General features: G+C 44.8%; 1 protein-coding gene across 2 annotated transcripts; it reads left to right on the top strand.

Annotated features, from left to right (window-relative positions):
- The first annotated feature begins 261 nt into the window (after nt 1-261).
- On the top strand, nt 262-8,415 carry ECHDC3 (enoyl-CoA hydratase domain containing 3). 2 transcript variants are annotated; one of them, XM_086474772.1, is made up of 5 exons: nt 262-392; nt 525-646; nt 2,917-3,014; nt 6,237-6,437; nt 7,976-8,415. In XM_086474772.1, exons 1-5 carry the CDS (start codon nt 262-264, stop codon nt 8,303-8,305), a joined length of 882 nt encoding a protein of 293 aa, XP_086330898.1. In that variant the 3' UTR covers nt 8,306-8,415. The 2 variants fall into 2 exon arrangements, with proteins under 2 accessions (XP_086330898.1, XP_086330893.1); XM_086474767.1 differs by having other exon boundaries at nt 525-707; nt 2,915-3,014.
- The last annotated feature ends 8,237 nt before the right edge of the window (nt 8,416-16,652 follow it).

Raw genomic sequence — 16,652 nt, 5'->3', positions numbered from 1 at the left:
CGCAGGGCCAAGCGGTCCTCGCCGCTCTCGTCGCTCTGCGGCCCCCGCATGGGGGCGGTGGAGCCCGAGGACCGACCCGGCGGCAGAGGGACGGGCTCTGTCGCTGCGGCCTGACCGCCGGCAGCACCCCCGCCCGCCCCCGCCCCGGCGCCGAGGGCAGCACCGCCCCGCGGCGGCCCGGCCCCGAGCCCGCCCCAGCCCGCGGCTCCGGCCCGGCCTAGGGGTCGGTAGCGAGCCGCCCGCCGCGCCCGTCCCGTAGCCATGGCCGCCGCCAGGCCGTGGCGGCTGAGGAGGGCCCTGGCCGCCACCTTCAGCAGCGCCGCGGCGGCGGGAGCCGGGCAGCCGCCCCCGCCGGAGAAGCTGACGGTCCGGCGGCAGGCGGGGGGCGTCCGGTGAGGCGGGCGGGCGGCGGGGGGGGGGGGGGGGGGGGCACAGCACCGCTGGGGGCCCGTCCCTGAGGCTCTGCGTGCGTTTGGTTGGGGTTTTTAATAGTGACCCCCTGTGTCTGGTAACGGCTTGTACAGAAACGTCGTCTTGAACAACCCGAGGAAGAGGAACGCCCTGTCCCTCTCCATGCTGCGGTCCCTCCGGGAGGACCTGCTGCACGACGTCAGGAGCAAAGACCTCCGAGTGATCGTCATTTCAGGTACTGCCGTCATGTCAGGCCGCCGGAAGGGAAGGCGAGAGCGAGGGAAGGAGCAGAAGCGGGATAATACGGAGTTTAAACCGAAATATCTCCCAGAATTACCGAAAATGGGACGGGGAGGGACTTGGGCGTTGCTCTCCGTGCCGCTGGCCAGGCCCGGGCCCAGGCAGGGTGTCCCCGGGTGCTGCCACTCCTCGGGCCCTGCTCTGGGGCCGTGCTGCGGTGCTCGGCCCGGTTTCCACTGGCATGTGCTGGATTCCTGGTTCTGGAACACGGCATTAACAGTTGGCTTGGGGTTTGTTACCTGTTGGTGGAGAGTTCACACGTCCGAGAAGAAACAACACGTCCCAAAACGTCAAGTGTTCCAGTGCAGTGTGTGTACAGAGTCCGTGAGCTTTTTCCCTTTTGTAAAACCAATCTGTAGATTAAACAACTGGTCTAAAAACTATATGTAAAGAATGCTTTAAACAGAGCAAAACCCGGGTTCTAATGGTTACAAACTGAAGAAGTAACATTCCTAGATGGGGGTTTTCATGCAGGAGCAGGCTGAGCCGGTGTGACGCCGTTTGCCTTCGGTGGCAAGTGGAGACTGTAGTAAACAGGGCTCACCAGGTTCCTTCAAGTCGTGTGCTCCCTAAGTCGGGATCAGCCTCATCATCTTTGCCACTGGTTTGTCAAACCTGTTTTTAAAACTCTCCGATGAAGGAGAGACCGTAATAGTGACGCTGCAGCCACCCATAACCTGCAGATGAAAAACGTTCTCTCTCAGAGCCTGTTACAGTTTTCTTCCATGTAGGTATTACCCTGTAGAGTTTTTGAAGACAATGAAACTTGAGCTGTTCCTAAGCCATCTTTTTTCCCCTCTGCTATTTTAAGATAATGTTCCCTTGCCCCCCTTCCAAACATCTGGGAGAAATAGGTTTCTTAATGTAGGATGCTGCTGTTCCCTGGACACGGAGGAAAACACTCTGTTAGCGCACACACACACTAGCGTGGAAGTCAGCTAACTTCACAGGGGGGAGTTCAAATACATGTATTCAGCGTTTTAATCAGCAGTTACAAATTTTGTGAAACACTTCAGTTTCTTTGGGAGTACAATTGCCTGGATGTTTGTGAGCACGATTTCATGCAGCTTTTTGTTTTAGTTTAAAAAGAAACTGCATGTTCCTATTGATTCCCAGTTCCCTTGCTGACGGCAATGCAAAGGAGGAAATCTCAAGAAAATCTAAGACTTTTCAGGGAATGCTTTGAGTCTTCCACACAGTGAATTCCTCTTCAGTGAGGCACAAATGCAAATGTCATTAATTTCCAGATATGTATCGCTGACCCCGTGAGCTGACTGATGTTAATTGTGTGGGTATTTCTGGGCAGACTGTGTCGCAATAATCTGATCCATAAGAAACAAATGCTTAGGTGAGGTTGTGTCTGCGTAGCCGTAGCTGGCAATGTCACGTCCTTACAAATATCTGAGAAGTTCTGAAGGATTCAAAAGCATCAAATTGGTTTATCCTCATGAGAAAGGAAAACTGTTGTAAAGATAGTGTACCTGTACAGGGTGTTTTGATCTTGGCTGGCGCTGGAGGCAAACAAATCCAAAGCTCAGGTCCACAGAAACCTGCTCTTCTGCTGCCCAAACCCTGGACATGGTTTTTGGGATTCTCTAGGCGACTGTTTTAGCAGTGGAGGAAAAGATGCCCCAGCAACCCCTCTGGTTCTCCTCTACCGGAACGACCTTTTTTCTTTTTTTCTTTTTTTTTTTTCTTTTTTTCTTTTTTTTTTCCCATTGTGACCTTGAACACCATGACACACAAATCTTGATGCTTATTTAGCAGAAGTTAATCATTAAGACCAGGGGCACAACAAGTAGGGACTAACTGTATCTGTTAGTCCCAGAGCAGAGCAGTCCACCCTTGCTCCAGCTGTCTAGTTTACGTCGTACCAAGGAGCTGTTTAGAACAAACGGGGCTCAGAGGGGCTCAGAGGTGTGAAGTGCCTTATTTTTAACCGAGTTAACTTCGAACGGAAGTAAAACTCGGCCTTTAAAAATGTTACTGGGTGTTACTGTGGTTAAATGCTGCGTTGTGGCAATGTAAAGTTGTTACAAAACCCAGAACGCAGCATTTTGGAATTCTTGTCTGAAACTCCCTCCCCAGGTTCCTTTTTGACCGTTGACATCTCACTGACATACCTTTAGCTGGGGCACTGACGTGCTGCTACCCCTGGTTGTGTCTTGATTAATTCAGACTGACTTTTCCTGAAACTCTTTACAGCTGAAGGACCTGTATTTTGTTCTGGCCATGATTTAAAGGAACTGTCAAGTGAGGATGATGTGAAGCATCATTCCCAAGTGTTTGAAATATGCGCAGAGGTAAGCGGTTCTTCTGAAGTGCCACCCCTTTTGCCTGGTATTAAGAGCAAGCAGTGATACTGGTTTCAGGGTTTCAGGAGGGACAGCATTACTCATCCGCTAGCCAGAGGACAGGCTGTTGCTCCAGATTCCTTGCTTTTTGCTGCTCTGCCATTTTAATACCTGATCCTGGTGAAATGATGTTTTCCCTGGATTTCTCTACATGCGAATGAAAGGGCTAGAATGCCAACGTGTGTCTCCTACGATGGGCGTTCCTTAATTTAGCCAGTGTTCCTTACAGCTGAGCACGTGGGCAGTGTCTTTCTTAGAAATCTGGGGGTAGCCACCTTCAAATCACTTGGGATCAAATGTTCTTTCCCAGCACCTAGTTAATCCCTCAAGACCAGCTTAAACATCAAATAGACCATATGAAAGTAAGATCTGCCTTGCTGGTTGCCACGTGAGCAGGGCGTACAAGTTCCTGTTACAAAGGCACAGACGTGGAGGTCGGGAAGTGCCTCCTGGAGCCTCTGGAGAGAACGGCAAAACCCCCTTTGACTGTAGTGGCGCTAGAATTTGAACCCTGATCCTGCCCAGTGTGACCAGAGAAAGTGATCTGAAACCTTTTGTTGTAGTTCTGCATTAATAATGATCTCTATACACGTTGTCAAGTCCGTATCTTACAAATGCTGAAGAAGCCAAGTGTGAAAGTTAGCCCTGAAGGGCCTCCAGGGTAACATGAAGGAATGATCCTGGCAGCTTTGCCTGGATTCCATCTTGGGGTGCTGGTCACAGAGAGGTAAGCCCAGATACGATAGAACCTCAGGTTAGTGCCTTCATCAGAAAGGAGCCAAGGTCCCATAGTTGAGCAGCCGATAGTTTAATATGAATTTTGCAGTTGCAGGGCAGAACGCGGGTGTGGGTCAGTGGAAAACTGAACGATGCAGCTGCTGGGTCACAGAATAGGGAAGGCCAGGCAGAAAAAAGAGTGAAACGTCTTCCATACAGCATGAAATCCAGAGTTGGTAACTTTCTCAATTTAAGGACCAGAAGAATTTCAATTGTCCTGTATATATATCTAGTGTCGTGGCTATATTCAGGATCAATGAGTAGGAGAGCAAGCTTAACTCTGATGAATAAAGAGAAATAGCAAAAATTACCAGAATGTCAGCATTTAGAGTTGAAAACAAGCCTAGCTTTCTTTGCGAGGGTGGTGCCCTCGGTACAGTAAGCTCAGTAAGGGAGCATTACTATAAATCAAAAATGGTGACCGATTTCAGATGAATATTCCTGAGACCATGAAACTCAGGGATAGGGAGATGCTCAAAACGCAGCCGGACGCTGTCCTGGACAACCTGATGTACCCAAGCCTGCCTGAGTAGGGGGGTGGGCTTGGTGATCTCAAGAGGTCGCTGCCAACCTAAACGCTGCTGTGAAACTGGCAAAGCAAGTTCTGGAGGAAATTAGATGTAAGAGGTGAAATGGCACTTGAAGCGATTGCTTTTCTGATGTTCATGGTAGTGATGAGGGCTTTAAACTCTCTGCCTGAGTATCCTCAAGGGATTCAAGTTCCTCATGAATCACAACTCGCTGCTATCCCCATGGAGGAAGAAGATCTTATGGGTAAATAATAATGACACTTCATGGGCAAACAAATAATTTATCATTATTTTTATAGAATTTATAAATATTATTGTATATAATTTATAATATATTTTAATAATATAGTTTATAAAATTAATAGTTTAAGAGTTAATATAGGATCCTAACTAATATCTAAATTTTAGTTGACTTTTGCTTTTTTTTGGTCAATAGAGAGAGAAGGCTACTTTTGAGGGCTTCCAAAATGGCATCATGTCTTCCTGAATTTCAGTACTTAGCTGGAATGGATCCTACCCTAACTGACCTGCCTACAGCATTGTGGACTAGGGGGTCCAGAGCGTGGGACTGGTTTTCAGGAACCTTAGCTTCTACGTCTGTCTGCGACTGGTGATCGTAAGCAGATCATCTCAGCCTCTGTTTCCCGGCGCCCGGAGCAGTGGTAGCAGTACTGCATAATGCAGTAGCTGAGAACTAAATACTTGCCACCTACCAGTCTGCGACAGCGGGGAATAGCACTTCTCCAGAGGCTTTTCCGATACAGAACCATAAGTACTGGGGTTGGGTTTTTTTTCAGAGAAGCAGCTGACTTTCAATTTTTATAACCACAAGAGTTCCCTGTAGTTGTTTGTCTGCACACGTGCAGGTATTGTGGCTCTTTTGTTGTCTGCTTCTCAAGATCCACTGAAAAATTGTTTTTAAACAAAGGTAGAGAGACAAAGACCAATTAAATTCAAAACTGAACCTAAGTAGTTTTACGTAAGCAACATAAAATTTGCTAGACTTCATCTACTGGAGAAATTGAAGTAGCAGATGAAAATTTCTTACCTTGCTACACCATGCTAATATGAGATTTATTTTTTTTTAATCCAGATAATGACTGTAATCCTTTCACTAGCATTTTCTGTCTTCAGGCATTAAAATTAGGTGAGTTTGTTGATTCCCACTGTATGGAAGGAAAACCTGAGGTAGAGAAGTTAAGACAAATTCATTTTTCTTAACTTCAGCTATCTGAAGTTGGATGTCCAACCATCAAGAATTACCAGAGAGGGTGAGAGACAGAATGAGTGCGTTTTCTGATCTTATGTCTAATACAAATAGGAAAAATTGTTTCCTGGCGGGTAAGTCTCTCCCTGGAATGCAGAGTAAGCCTAGAAAGACGTCCAGTGTTTGGGTGAGATCAACCCAGGCTCGAGATCATGTGGAAACCAGCAAGAGGCTGGTTGAATTTCTTGGGACAGAGATTTTTATGAAGTCAGTTTTCCCCTGCGGCGAAAAGGAAGGGGGGGATGGTGCGTCTCAGGCAGGCGTCGTCCCGCAGCCGGGAACGCTGGACCAGCGGTGCAGGGGCACGCGGGCTCCATGCAGAGCTGGTAACAAGGGTTTCTGCCTTTCACTCGTGGGCTTTCCATCTCCACTGGAGTTGGCAGGACCAGTCGTGCTACATAAACACAGCTGGGCAGGAACTGGAGCAGCAGTGGTCTGTGCATTGGGACAGGTTTTGCAGTTTTTACTTCTTTTACTAGACGCCAGCTAATAAAGCTGGAAAACGCTGACTTCAGGTGTGTGAAGCAATTGCCAGTTTGAGAACAGCCACTGCTTGAATTTCAGGGACTGACTGACCGCTGTCCTTTGTACACACAGGTTATGACTTTAATCCAGAAACTTCCCGTACCGGTGATTGCCAAAGTAAATGGCTTGGCTACAGCAGCAGGCTGTCAGCTTGTGGCAAGCTGTGACATCGCAGTGGCAAGTGAGAAATCTCAATTTGCTACTCCTGGAGTAAACATTGGATTGTTTTGCTCCACACCAGCTGTGGCCTTGGCCAGATCTCTTCCAAGAAAGGTAGGCTTCCTTCCCAGACACTCTGTAATTTTGCAAGAAATAGGTTCCTATGTTAGGATTTTTAGTTCCGTTGCCTAAACTTTATTTTCCTGCAGTACAACGTTCAAAATACTTCATTGCAAAAGACATCTTCCTAACTCTTCGGACTGGGAAAAATAATAAAGGGATGAACTCTGCTTAGGGAATGTAGCTTCCTACTGGTGCGATTCCAACCAGCATGAACTCATACCAGCAGCACATCAGCTCAGCGATCCCTTTCCTTTCCAGCAGACAGCTCTGTGCTTTAGACAACGGTGTTCTCCTCTCATGGGGAAACCCCTGCAAGTTCAGGATGTCAGTCCCACTGAGGCATCAATTCTTGCCAGGCAGCGACATTTCACTGCCAGCATGATCTGCCTGTGTATAGATCAAGATGCTTTAAATAGCGTCTAAAACCCTCCGATACTTTCTTCCTCTTTATTTCCTACTGATTGTGACTACACATCTCTCAGTGCATAAACAATAGTATGAGCTGTAAAGCTTCCGTAATTGAAAAGAAATTTTAAGTTCTGATCCAGTTGGATTCATGCAGCCAGACTCTCCGGGCCCAGCAGGGCTCTGCTGAGATGCAGTGGCTTAATGGCACAAGTCCAGTTGCTGGCTAAGAGCTTCAGCTTTGAACTTCCCATCTGTAAGGCCATCCTGTTCAAATATAGTCTGTCTGGGGGGGTTTCCAAGTGTGCTATAATGTACAGTTATAACTGTTTCTGAATTAGTATTTCTGGGGTTTATGATTACATTTTAAAAATGTGTGGAATATACTTTTCTCTGTGCCATTTTTCAAAATAGCAAGACCATTCCCTACAGTTTTTGGGATTACTGGTTTTACCTTTTGTCAAATGAAATGTTGCCATTGTTTGTAGCTACCAGAGCAAAGATACTAATGAGGATAATCAGCTCTTATGGTTCAAGGCATTGGTCACTTGTATCAGGACTCATGGAAAAAAATCTTATTGATATATAACATTGCATAGTCACTGAGTATTTGGGGGATTTCTTAATTTGAAAGTACAAGATGCTGGATGCAGGAGGAGACTGAAATAGGTAAGAAGGACATACTTAAAAACACCCCGACCAAACTTAAAACTAAGGCAGGGATTTTCAAAAACCACACATTGACACAGTGACTCTTTATTCATTACTATGTGGCCAGCTTAAAATAGCGAGTTCAGTCATTTGGCACCGTGGACCCTCCACATCTCTTTCAACTCCTGCTGCAGTCACTAGAGATTGTGGGCTCTTGAAAAGAAACGCAGAGGTGTCAGCCTAGGCCAGCTGGGATCAGTGGGCAGGTTTGAAACAAAAGCCAGCCTTAGACCTAGTCCTTCTCTTTGCTGAAACCTCTTAACGCTTCCTTGGCAGTTTAAGAGGCCAAAAGATTTAAATCTTTAGTTTGTCAAAAGAGTAATTTGTACTTTAAGGAGGAAGCTGAAATTCCCCAAACAAACTAAAGCAATAAGGCGGTTGAATTGACAATACAATATTTTTTTCTTGCTCAGGTGGCACTAGAGATGCTTTTCACGGGTGAACCTCTTTCTGCCCAAGAAGCGTTAATGCACGGGCTTGTCAGCAAGGTGGTGCCAGAAGACAAGCTGGAAGAAGAGACCATGAAAGTCGCTCACAAGATATGTGAAAGCAGCAAATCCATCCTGGCACTGGGGAAAGCCACCTTTTACAGACAGATGACACAGGACCTCGATACTGCTTACAAAATGACCACTCAGGTCATGGTAGACAATTTGACTTTGAGAGACGGGCAGGAAGGTATTGAAGCCTTTATTCAGAAACGTAAGCCTGTCTGGTCACACTGTCAGGATGAGAAGAAATGAATCTTGTTCCTAAGCTAACCTTAGCTGTGCTTTATGATTCTTAGGCAGTTGCCTTTGGGAACTACATTTTTTGTTCTTACTGAAAGTTAAATTTCTCTTCTTACGTAATGCTAAAGGCACAATAAATTTATTCTAAGTATATAATAAATGTTACAAAAAATCAAACCAAATGGGTTTTTTTTAGCAATGAATTCGAATCTGTGGTTTTAGAAGGAACTCTGTGCTGCAAAATGCAGTTTAACATGTCCCAGGTTACTTAGGGAATCACAGAGACTGAGAGAGAGCTCAGATCACCCTGTTCAGTACCTGTCCCGTAGTTCTGGATGAGAATTTCCATTTATTGTTATTAATAGAGAATTAAAGGGCCTGGACACATTCCAGAGATGATGGTAGTATGTAGCGTAATGGATTCCAATACTGTTTCTAAGTTACAGAAAAAAGCCTTTCACTCCTCATGAACATATCTGCTGATGAACTGTATGTATCTCTGCTTTGTCTCCCTCAGCCAGTCCTGTTTTTCCACTTGTCCCAGCTCTAGACAATTTTGCTGTTGACCCCAGTGAGGCTGAGCATGGCTGGGGGTGTTCAGTTTCGCAAAGGGCACCCTGTGAAAAGCCACTGCCTGTGGGCTTCAGCAGAGATTCTCACCTGGCCGTGTTTTGATCCAGCTGTAATTTTCAGGCTGTATGTATTCAGTTTATCACAGAATCTTGGATGTGTTTGTTGGAAAGTCCATCCTTGTGCTCAAAGCTGGGCTTTTACTGATACTGGAGCAGGATTTACAGTCTTGACGACCTCCAGCATCAGGGATTCAGCTGCTCCTCTGGGTAATCTGTTACAGCACCGTGCAACCCTCCCGATGAAGTATTTTTTCTTAATGTCCAGTCTGAGCCTCAAAGCAGCGTTTTTTTGGCCATTGCCCTGTGTTACGTAATCTGATATTACTGAGAAAACTTCAGCTCCATTATATTTGTAACGCTCTTCCAGCAGTCACAGGCTGCAGCTGGACCACACTTAGACTCCTCTGTGCCAGACTGAGTAAGTCCAGCCTCCTCCAGTAGGTCACGTTCTCTAGGTAACCAGCTTGGTAGCCCTCCAGTGGACCAATTCCAGTTTCTCCACATCTTTTTTGTACTGGTTATGCCAAAACTGGACTGTATTACAAATGTGGCCTCGCCAGTGCTGAGCAGAAGAGAACAAAACATTCCCTCCATCTGCTGGCCACTCTCAGCCAGGCAGCGTCGCTCAGTGAGCGTTTTGTCTTGCTTGGGATGAGAGTGCACTGTTGGCTCGTATTCAGTTGGGCATCCACTGTAAGCCCAGTGTCAGCAGGACTGCTGCTCTGCCAGTCAGCTCCTAGCCTGTCCTGCTGCTTGGGGTTATTCTTCCCCGGGTGCAGAACCTTGCGTTTCTCCTTAGGTTATGGTTCTTCTGGATTGAAGCTGGGCCATTCGGTGGGTCGGCCGTTCCCCCCAGTTTCGCATCCTTTGCAAATTTGCTCAGGATGTATTATTGGTGATAGTAATGATACCAGCCTCAGTATCAATCCGTGGTGATCAACATGGGATGGCCTCTTGGGAAAGATATTTTTTCTGAAGTTCCATGTAGCCAAATCATGAAGACTCATCCACTTCACCCTTAAACAGGCATCTAAGAAAGACCAGGTGAATCACTGTATGGATGGGCCTTTTTTCCTTTGTTGACAGTAAAAGTAGCCTAAAATGCTTAGCTCAGACTTAGATGTCTTAACTTAGATCATAGCATGCATTGGGCTGGAAGGGACCTCTAAAGATCATCTAGTCCAACCCCCCTACAATAAGCAGGGACATCTCTAACTAGGTCAGGTTGCTCAGAGCCCCATCAAGCCCGACCTTGAGTGTCTCCAGGGATGGGGCTTCCACTGCCTCTGGGCAACCTGTTCCACTGATCCACCACCCTCATGTTAAAGAACTTTTTCCTAATGTCCCACCTCAATCTACCCTTTTCTAGCTTAAAACCATCACCCCTCGCCCTGTCGCTACAAACCCTTGTGAACAGCTCTTCCCCTGCCACCTTATAGGGCCCTTTCAGGTGTTGGAACGTCGCTATAAGCTCCCCCCCCCCCCCCCCCGATCAGATGAATCCTACCTACTACTACAACTCCAAATGTGGAAGTATCATGAATCAAGAAGGATTTTTTTAAGGTGTTTGTTTGCTCTCATGTCCTTGGTTCCCTGTCTGTATGAGTGTTATTTCATTCCTCAGTTCTCCTCCGGGGTCAATCAGATACCCAAAGTCCTGGGACAGAGTTCTCCAGGGATCGCCTACCCCTAGGCCGTATGGATGAGTCCACATGAGCTTTGGCTTGCTCAGCCCTTCACAGTGCTCTGATACGATCCCCATAAGCCTTGCCTAACGCTCCTGAGCATCCTCAGCATCGTGCTAAAACCCACCCTGCTGGCAGGCCTGCCTGTTACTTCAGGCACTTTGAACTGAAAAACTGCCGCCACAAAAGGTCGGTGCTTTTGTCTTTGGGCCGTGGAGGTGCAGAATGGAGCTAGAGGAAGCCCCGGCCAAGTGCTCTGCAGTGCAGTTCCTGCTACAGGACTACCTCAGGATGACCGAAGCACGACGGCCACCTTGCAAAGGCCCTTGTTGGTAGTGTCAGCCTTGGCCCGTGCCCCGTCACGAGCACTGCGCTCATGGGTCAGGCAGTCTCCCTCCCGCGTGGCAGCAATGGGCTGTGCTGTATCAGGTGCGCTGCTGGGGTCAAGGCCTTGAATGACACTTTGCTTCCTGAGTAGCAGAATTAAATTCTGTTATTCCTTATACTGGAGCAAGACCCAGAGAGTTTGGAGCAAAAATCAGCCTCTTTTCTTTCTAACCGAGCTATACATTTTTATTCAAACCAGTGATACAAATACTCGCATCATTTATACGTGTACAGCCCCACAAAGCAATTGCCTTTTCCATCTACAAAGCATATTCTGGATGAAGAGAAAGAAATTTCCGGTTCTGCTGCTATTTTTAATTTGAGGAATGGAAATTTAAACTTGAATTCACCACTAAAAATAGTTAGTTTCTATAGGAATGTGAGAAGTGTGGATCACTGGGAATAGTTGTTTAAAAAATATTTTGTTACCACTAGGACAGATAGGTGAGTTTTATATAAACTCACATCATTTATATAGGTTAGGAACTGTTATGAGCAGTTAAGAGATGGAAGGGTTAAATCTGTAGCCCAGTAACCTTCAGCGTGTCCTTTTTAATGCAGTAAGATGCTGCACTTAGACTCTGTTCCCACATGCTGCTCTAAAAGCATTAGGGAAGAGTAAATTGTTTTTAAAAATATTTATATTTAATGGCTATCTTGCAAGTACTCAGCAAATCTCTACTGGCTCTTTTGTTCCAGGCATTTAGAAATAAGTACATTATCTGATTTTTGCAGAATAGTGCTCTTTCCAACTAACAGCAGTAATAAAACGGTTTCACTGGCCATCTTAAAACATGAGTGATAGTTTAGATGAGCACATTCTTTCTGATATTTAGAAATTCTCCTTCTGCAATTGATTGCCATCTACACAAGACAGGGTTTGGCATTATTATTAACTCCTGCTTTCAATTTTTGAAGAAAAAAAAATCTGCATTTTGAAAGAATAATGACTTAGTTTGAAATAGTTATACTGCAGTGAAATCATCTTATTCCTGCACACGGATTCACTGAATTTGAATGGCCTTGTAAGACACTAATGTTACAGAGACATACGGGTATCCTTAGTGTCATACACGGCGAGCAGACTGACATTGATGGAAGCGCTATGTAAAGTTAGGGACAGGCACACCTTGGCAAGACAAAATGGTGATGGGAGGGGAAGTTAACTCTAAAAATGGGGTATTGGTTGTTTATAAGATAGGCAGAGGGCAGGAGTGTTACCTTATCCTTGGCTTTCCCTGCAAAACGCCAAACACCACAACTCCACGAGCTCCTTCCCCATTCAAATCTGTGGAAGCTGAGGAAGCACAGCGCTCTGGACGACAGTTCCGGTATTCAAGAGCCCTGCTTTTCTAGGCTTGTGGGTTTTTTCAGTCTAATTCACAGGTGTGACAAATGTTTGTGTTGTCCTTTCAGACCTTGAAGAGAAAAAAATATGTGTAAGTATGTTTTAACTCAGTTTTCACATTTGTGTGTACTATTTCATGCAATAAAGTAATTGTGTAATTAGTAATCACCGGTTCCAGAAATGGTGGCATCTACCGGAACATTTCCCTCTTGCTTGAACAACTAGACAGAAAAGCTTCAGAAGGTTTTAGAACAATACCTGTGGATTGACAAAGCAACATCATTTTTAATTTCTGACTTGTGTGGGATTTTTATTTTTGCCCACATCTGCCTTTATTGTTTAATTTAACAGATTTACGGGCTATTACTGGGAAACAGACCAGTTCCAGAATTGTTACTCAAGTTCTCTCAAGTTAGAGCCAAGAAACAGCAAAATAAATGAAAGACTGGGAGCCTTACCGCTGGAGCTATCTGCTGCCTGAGGAGTGAGCTGGTCCCAAAATAGCAAGGAGTCCCTCCCTTGTCACCCCATTCATTTTTATTAGTCTGCTCTGCAGCGATGTCTGCCAGGTAATTAGCCTACTTTCAAGTGGCCCTAATGGCATGTGGCACACACTCGGCCTTCTCTGGAAACAAAGTGCGATTCCATCTGTGTACGGCTTCTAGGATGCAGCTTATCACTGCAAGTGGCAGATGGGGACATGTTTTCTATTCATATACACTGGAACAGCTGGAAAATGGTCAAGAAAATGCAAGCAAGGAATTGCCAGGATAAATGTAATGAGCTATCCAGCCACTGACCTCGTTGTCTGTGGAGGCCTTGGAAGAATGGCTTTGAGCCTTCACCTGGAAATTTTAGGCAAAATACATAGGCAAAATCTGCAGGATATGATTGTACCACTTGTGAGGTGGCTTCAGGCTCCCCTCACGAACAAGGCAAACAAACAAGCCAACAGCTAGAGAAACGCTCGGCACAAGGTGGTTCCTGATTCGGGGGCCAGGCAACAGCCTGCCTCACCACATCATTTTGGGGACATGTGCTGAAGATAGAGTTAAACAGAGGACTCGGGTGACGGGCAAGGTCTTTATAGCTTCCACGTTCCACAGAGCCAAAGAACAGAATGTGACTTTAGATAAGCTTTTATATAAACTTCATGTGGTTTTCTTAAGGTCACCCAACCCCAGAATTCATTAGACTGAGTAAGAACCAGTTTTGCGTTGGTTTGAATTAATCTCCTGTAGCTGTGGAGGAAAGAGCTTGAGCATATGTACTACAAAGGCACACAAAAAGCTGGACGTAGTCAACATGAAAAATACATGACTAACCCCTTGGCACAAGTCAGCATGGTAGCCTGGGCTGTCCAGCTCATGATCCCTGAGCATTTGGATGGCAGCGCCGAGTCCTTCGCGGAGTTGCCTCTGGGTAGTTCCTATATTGTCATTCCTGGGTCGCAGATGGGGAACTTGAGGCCAAACGTGCTCTGCCTGAGGTCCCACGGTGAGCCAGCGGCACTGTAACAGTGGCATTCAGAAAGCCGACACCTGCTCCTTGAACTTCTTCAGTATCAAAGTTTTCAGGAAAATCAGCAGAAATGCAGGACGATTGCATGCCCTGGAGAGATTGCAAAGGCTTCTGAACAGGAATTATGAGCTACTGCATCAAAGGCCCCATGCTTGACATTTATTGGCATTTTGATGAATGTTGGGGTAATTTTACTGTCAACAGTTTCTCATTAGGAGCCTGGCAATGTTCTTTCTGACCATTATCTTGCTCAATATCACACTGGGTTCCTACAAAGAGCAGAGATTTTATGTAAAACCCATCTATCTCTGTAGCTGAAAAATTTCCTAATAATTCTACATTTAAATAATCTCATGGAAATACTGGCTGCCTTCTCTAAGCAATAAGGAGAATAGACAAATGGTTAAATTTCCATGAAGACCTAAAGCTATAGGACAAATCTCCTACTGCGATGATAGGATCCATTTGTCTTGATTTCTCTGGCATTGCACCTCAATTATACTGAGTTCAGCCACTGAATAATGCAGCCCTATCCTGTTTTACACTTGGAAAGGAAGGAAAAAACCATCAGAACTATACCTTTCTCACTTCCCATTGTAGGATGTATCATCTCCTGGCTGCTTGTTGTCAATATTAGGAATTATTTTTGTCAAACCCGTAGCTTCTATAAAAAGAAAACAGTAGAAATGTACCCATAATACCATTGCGTATTTGGAAAGGGAAAAATCATTCATTAAACTTTGATGTGGCCAACTGTAGTAATTTCCATGGCAGGACTTTTTAAACATTAATACTTATTTTAAATATTTGTATCCTGGAGTCATGATAATGGGAGCATCACAGAGTTATTGTCTGGTTTATTGGTTGTATTTGTTACACAGAAAAAAAAAAATTGAAAACAAAACCAGATGATAAAATGACAAATTGAATTTGTAGTACTAAAATTTAAGCCAGATTCACGGGTTTGATTCATGACTGTTCATAGCTACTAAATACAAGAGACTTTAATTTTCCCACCTTAGGTAGGACAGTGTTTTCAGCCTGCTGAAACCAAAACTTGTAACGCTGTGGAGTTAACCAAAAATAAGAAACATTCCTGTAGCCTCGATCAAAACACACCCCACCGTTTAAACTAACGTTCATCACAGTGCAAGTCAACCTGTTGGGCGTAATGCAGGTATTGATCTCATCCACCGACTCTGCTGGAGGAAAGTCACCTCCTGGAAAGGCAGAAGAGGTGTGGATGGCAACATCTTAGGCTATCAGCAACTTGGCTCATTACAGCTGTATGTCAGTGAGGTCTGATGTAATGGGTCATGTCAGAGAGCGGAAACTCCAACTGTAGTCTGCTTTCTGAAGGCGGTTTTAAGGACAAATTAACTGCAATAAAAGAATGTTGACATTGAGGCTGCCTCAGCTGCTGCTGACAGAGAAGGTGTTAGGTCTTCCAAAGTGGCACTCAGGTTTTATTCCAGATCTGTCCTCCTATAAACAATTACAGTGGATGAAATCATCTTTGGAAAGATGAGCACTGTTTTCCCTGTCAACTCTGCCCTGTCAGCACCAAGGATAATGTGATATATACCTGCTCTGGTCTTCTCCACTTCCTGGCCCAAAATCATTCTCAGTGTAGACACCAAGTGATGCTTCTGGAAAGAAACAATAAAGAATTAGTAAAACCTATATAGAACACAGGGGAAAGGAGAAAGCAAATGAACACAAAGTCATTCTCCTCATGTGGTCTTCAGTCTAGATATGAACATTTTGTTTCTTGTACCTGTTTAATGAAATATACTCTTCATGTCATTAAAACTTCAGCATCTGTCATTTAAGGGAGTTCATCCTATAACAAAAATCTCTACTCTGAGTGTTAGGATGTTGAATAAATATAGACATGGCAAATTTTTCTGAGTTAGTCTCCTTTCTCTTTCAAGACCTCACTAATTAGGTTAAAAATATTTTAAAATTCATATCCTTTTTCTTGCTTTTTTGAGTCCTTAGTGTGAAGTCAGAACTCTTATTCCATTTCTTTCTCTCCCTCCTTGGGTTTTTTTGGGATTTTTTAATGAATGCTGAGATTCTTACATAAGTACACAAATCTGGAAAGCTTTACAAAATACCACATATCCCATTTTACAACTGGCAGCACTGCCATAAATACTGGAATAGGGGAAAGCATCAGGTTTTAATGCAAAACCTGTAAGAAATGCAAGAGACACAGATGAAAGCACAGGGTAAGGAGAGAATTTGGTTCTCTGTAAGGTGCCCCTGCAGCAGAAATCCTGAGGTGCTCTCCAGAGCACCCATGCAGAGGACTGGAAACCTGACCTAGTTTAATCACTTTTTCATTGAGACCAGCAAAAATATTCACTCAAAGACAATCAGCCCCTTATTCATTAGCCTGAGGTTGTTATTATTAATTATCTATATTATTACTTATTATTATTGTTGCTATTATTCTTGCTATAACCTACTTAATCCAGTGCCACCACTACACTTGAGGTATTTAAGTTCTGATGTCTCCTCCCCAACGTTGGACTTGGAAACAGGTCTTAATCACTGAAATCAGAAGCCTCTGCTGCTTGAGCTGGGGAACAGCATTTGTCTGGAAGCAAGACCAAACTTTTATCCTTTTACACAGCCTGTGAAAAAGCACTTAGTACTTAGCACGTACTCAGCGTGGTAGAATGGAAGCTGTCAAAGATAACCGTCCTTTTTGTTTGCTGCCTGTGGATATTCCTGTAAGCTTTTAGTCTTCTTCCACGTGAGCATTTGTTCAGAGCAGA

The sequence above is a fragment of the Leptosomus discolor genome, chromosome 1 (assembly GCF_034619465.1).
Source record: "Leptosomus discolor isolate bLepDis1 chromosome 1, bLepDis1.hap2, whole genome shotgun sequence".
NCBI lineage: Eukaryota > Metazoa > Chordata > Aves > Leptosomiformes > Leptosomidae > Leptosomus > Leptosomus discolor.
Note: the sequence above shows the minus strand (reverse complement) of the source record. Positions and strands in the feature narration are given on the sequence as shown.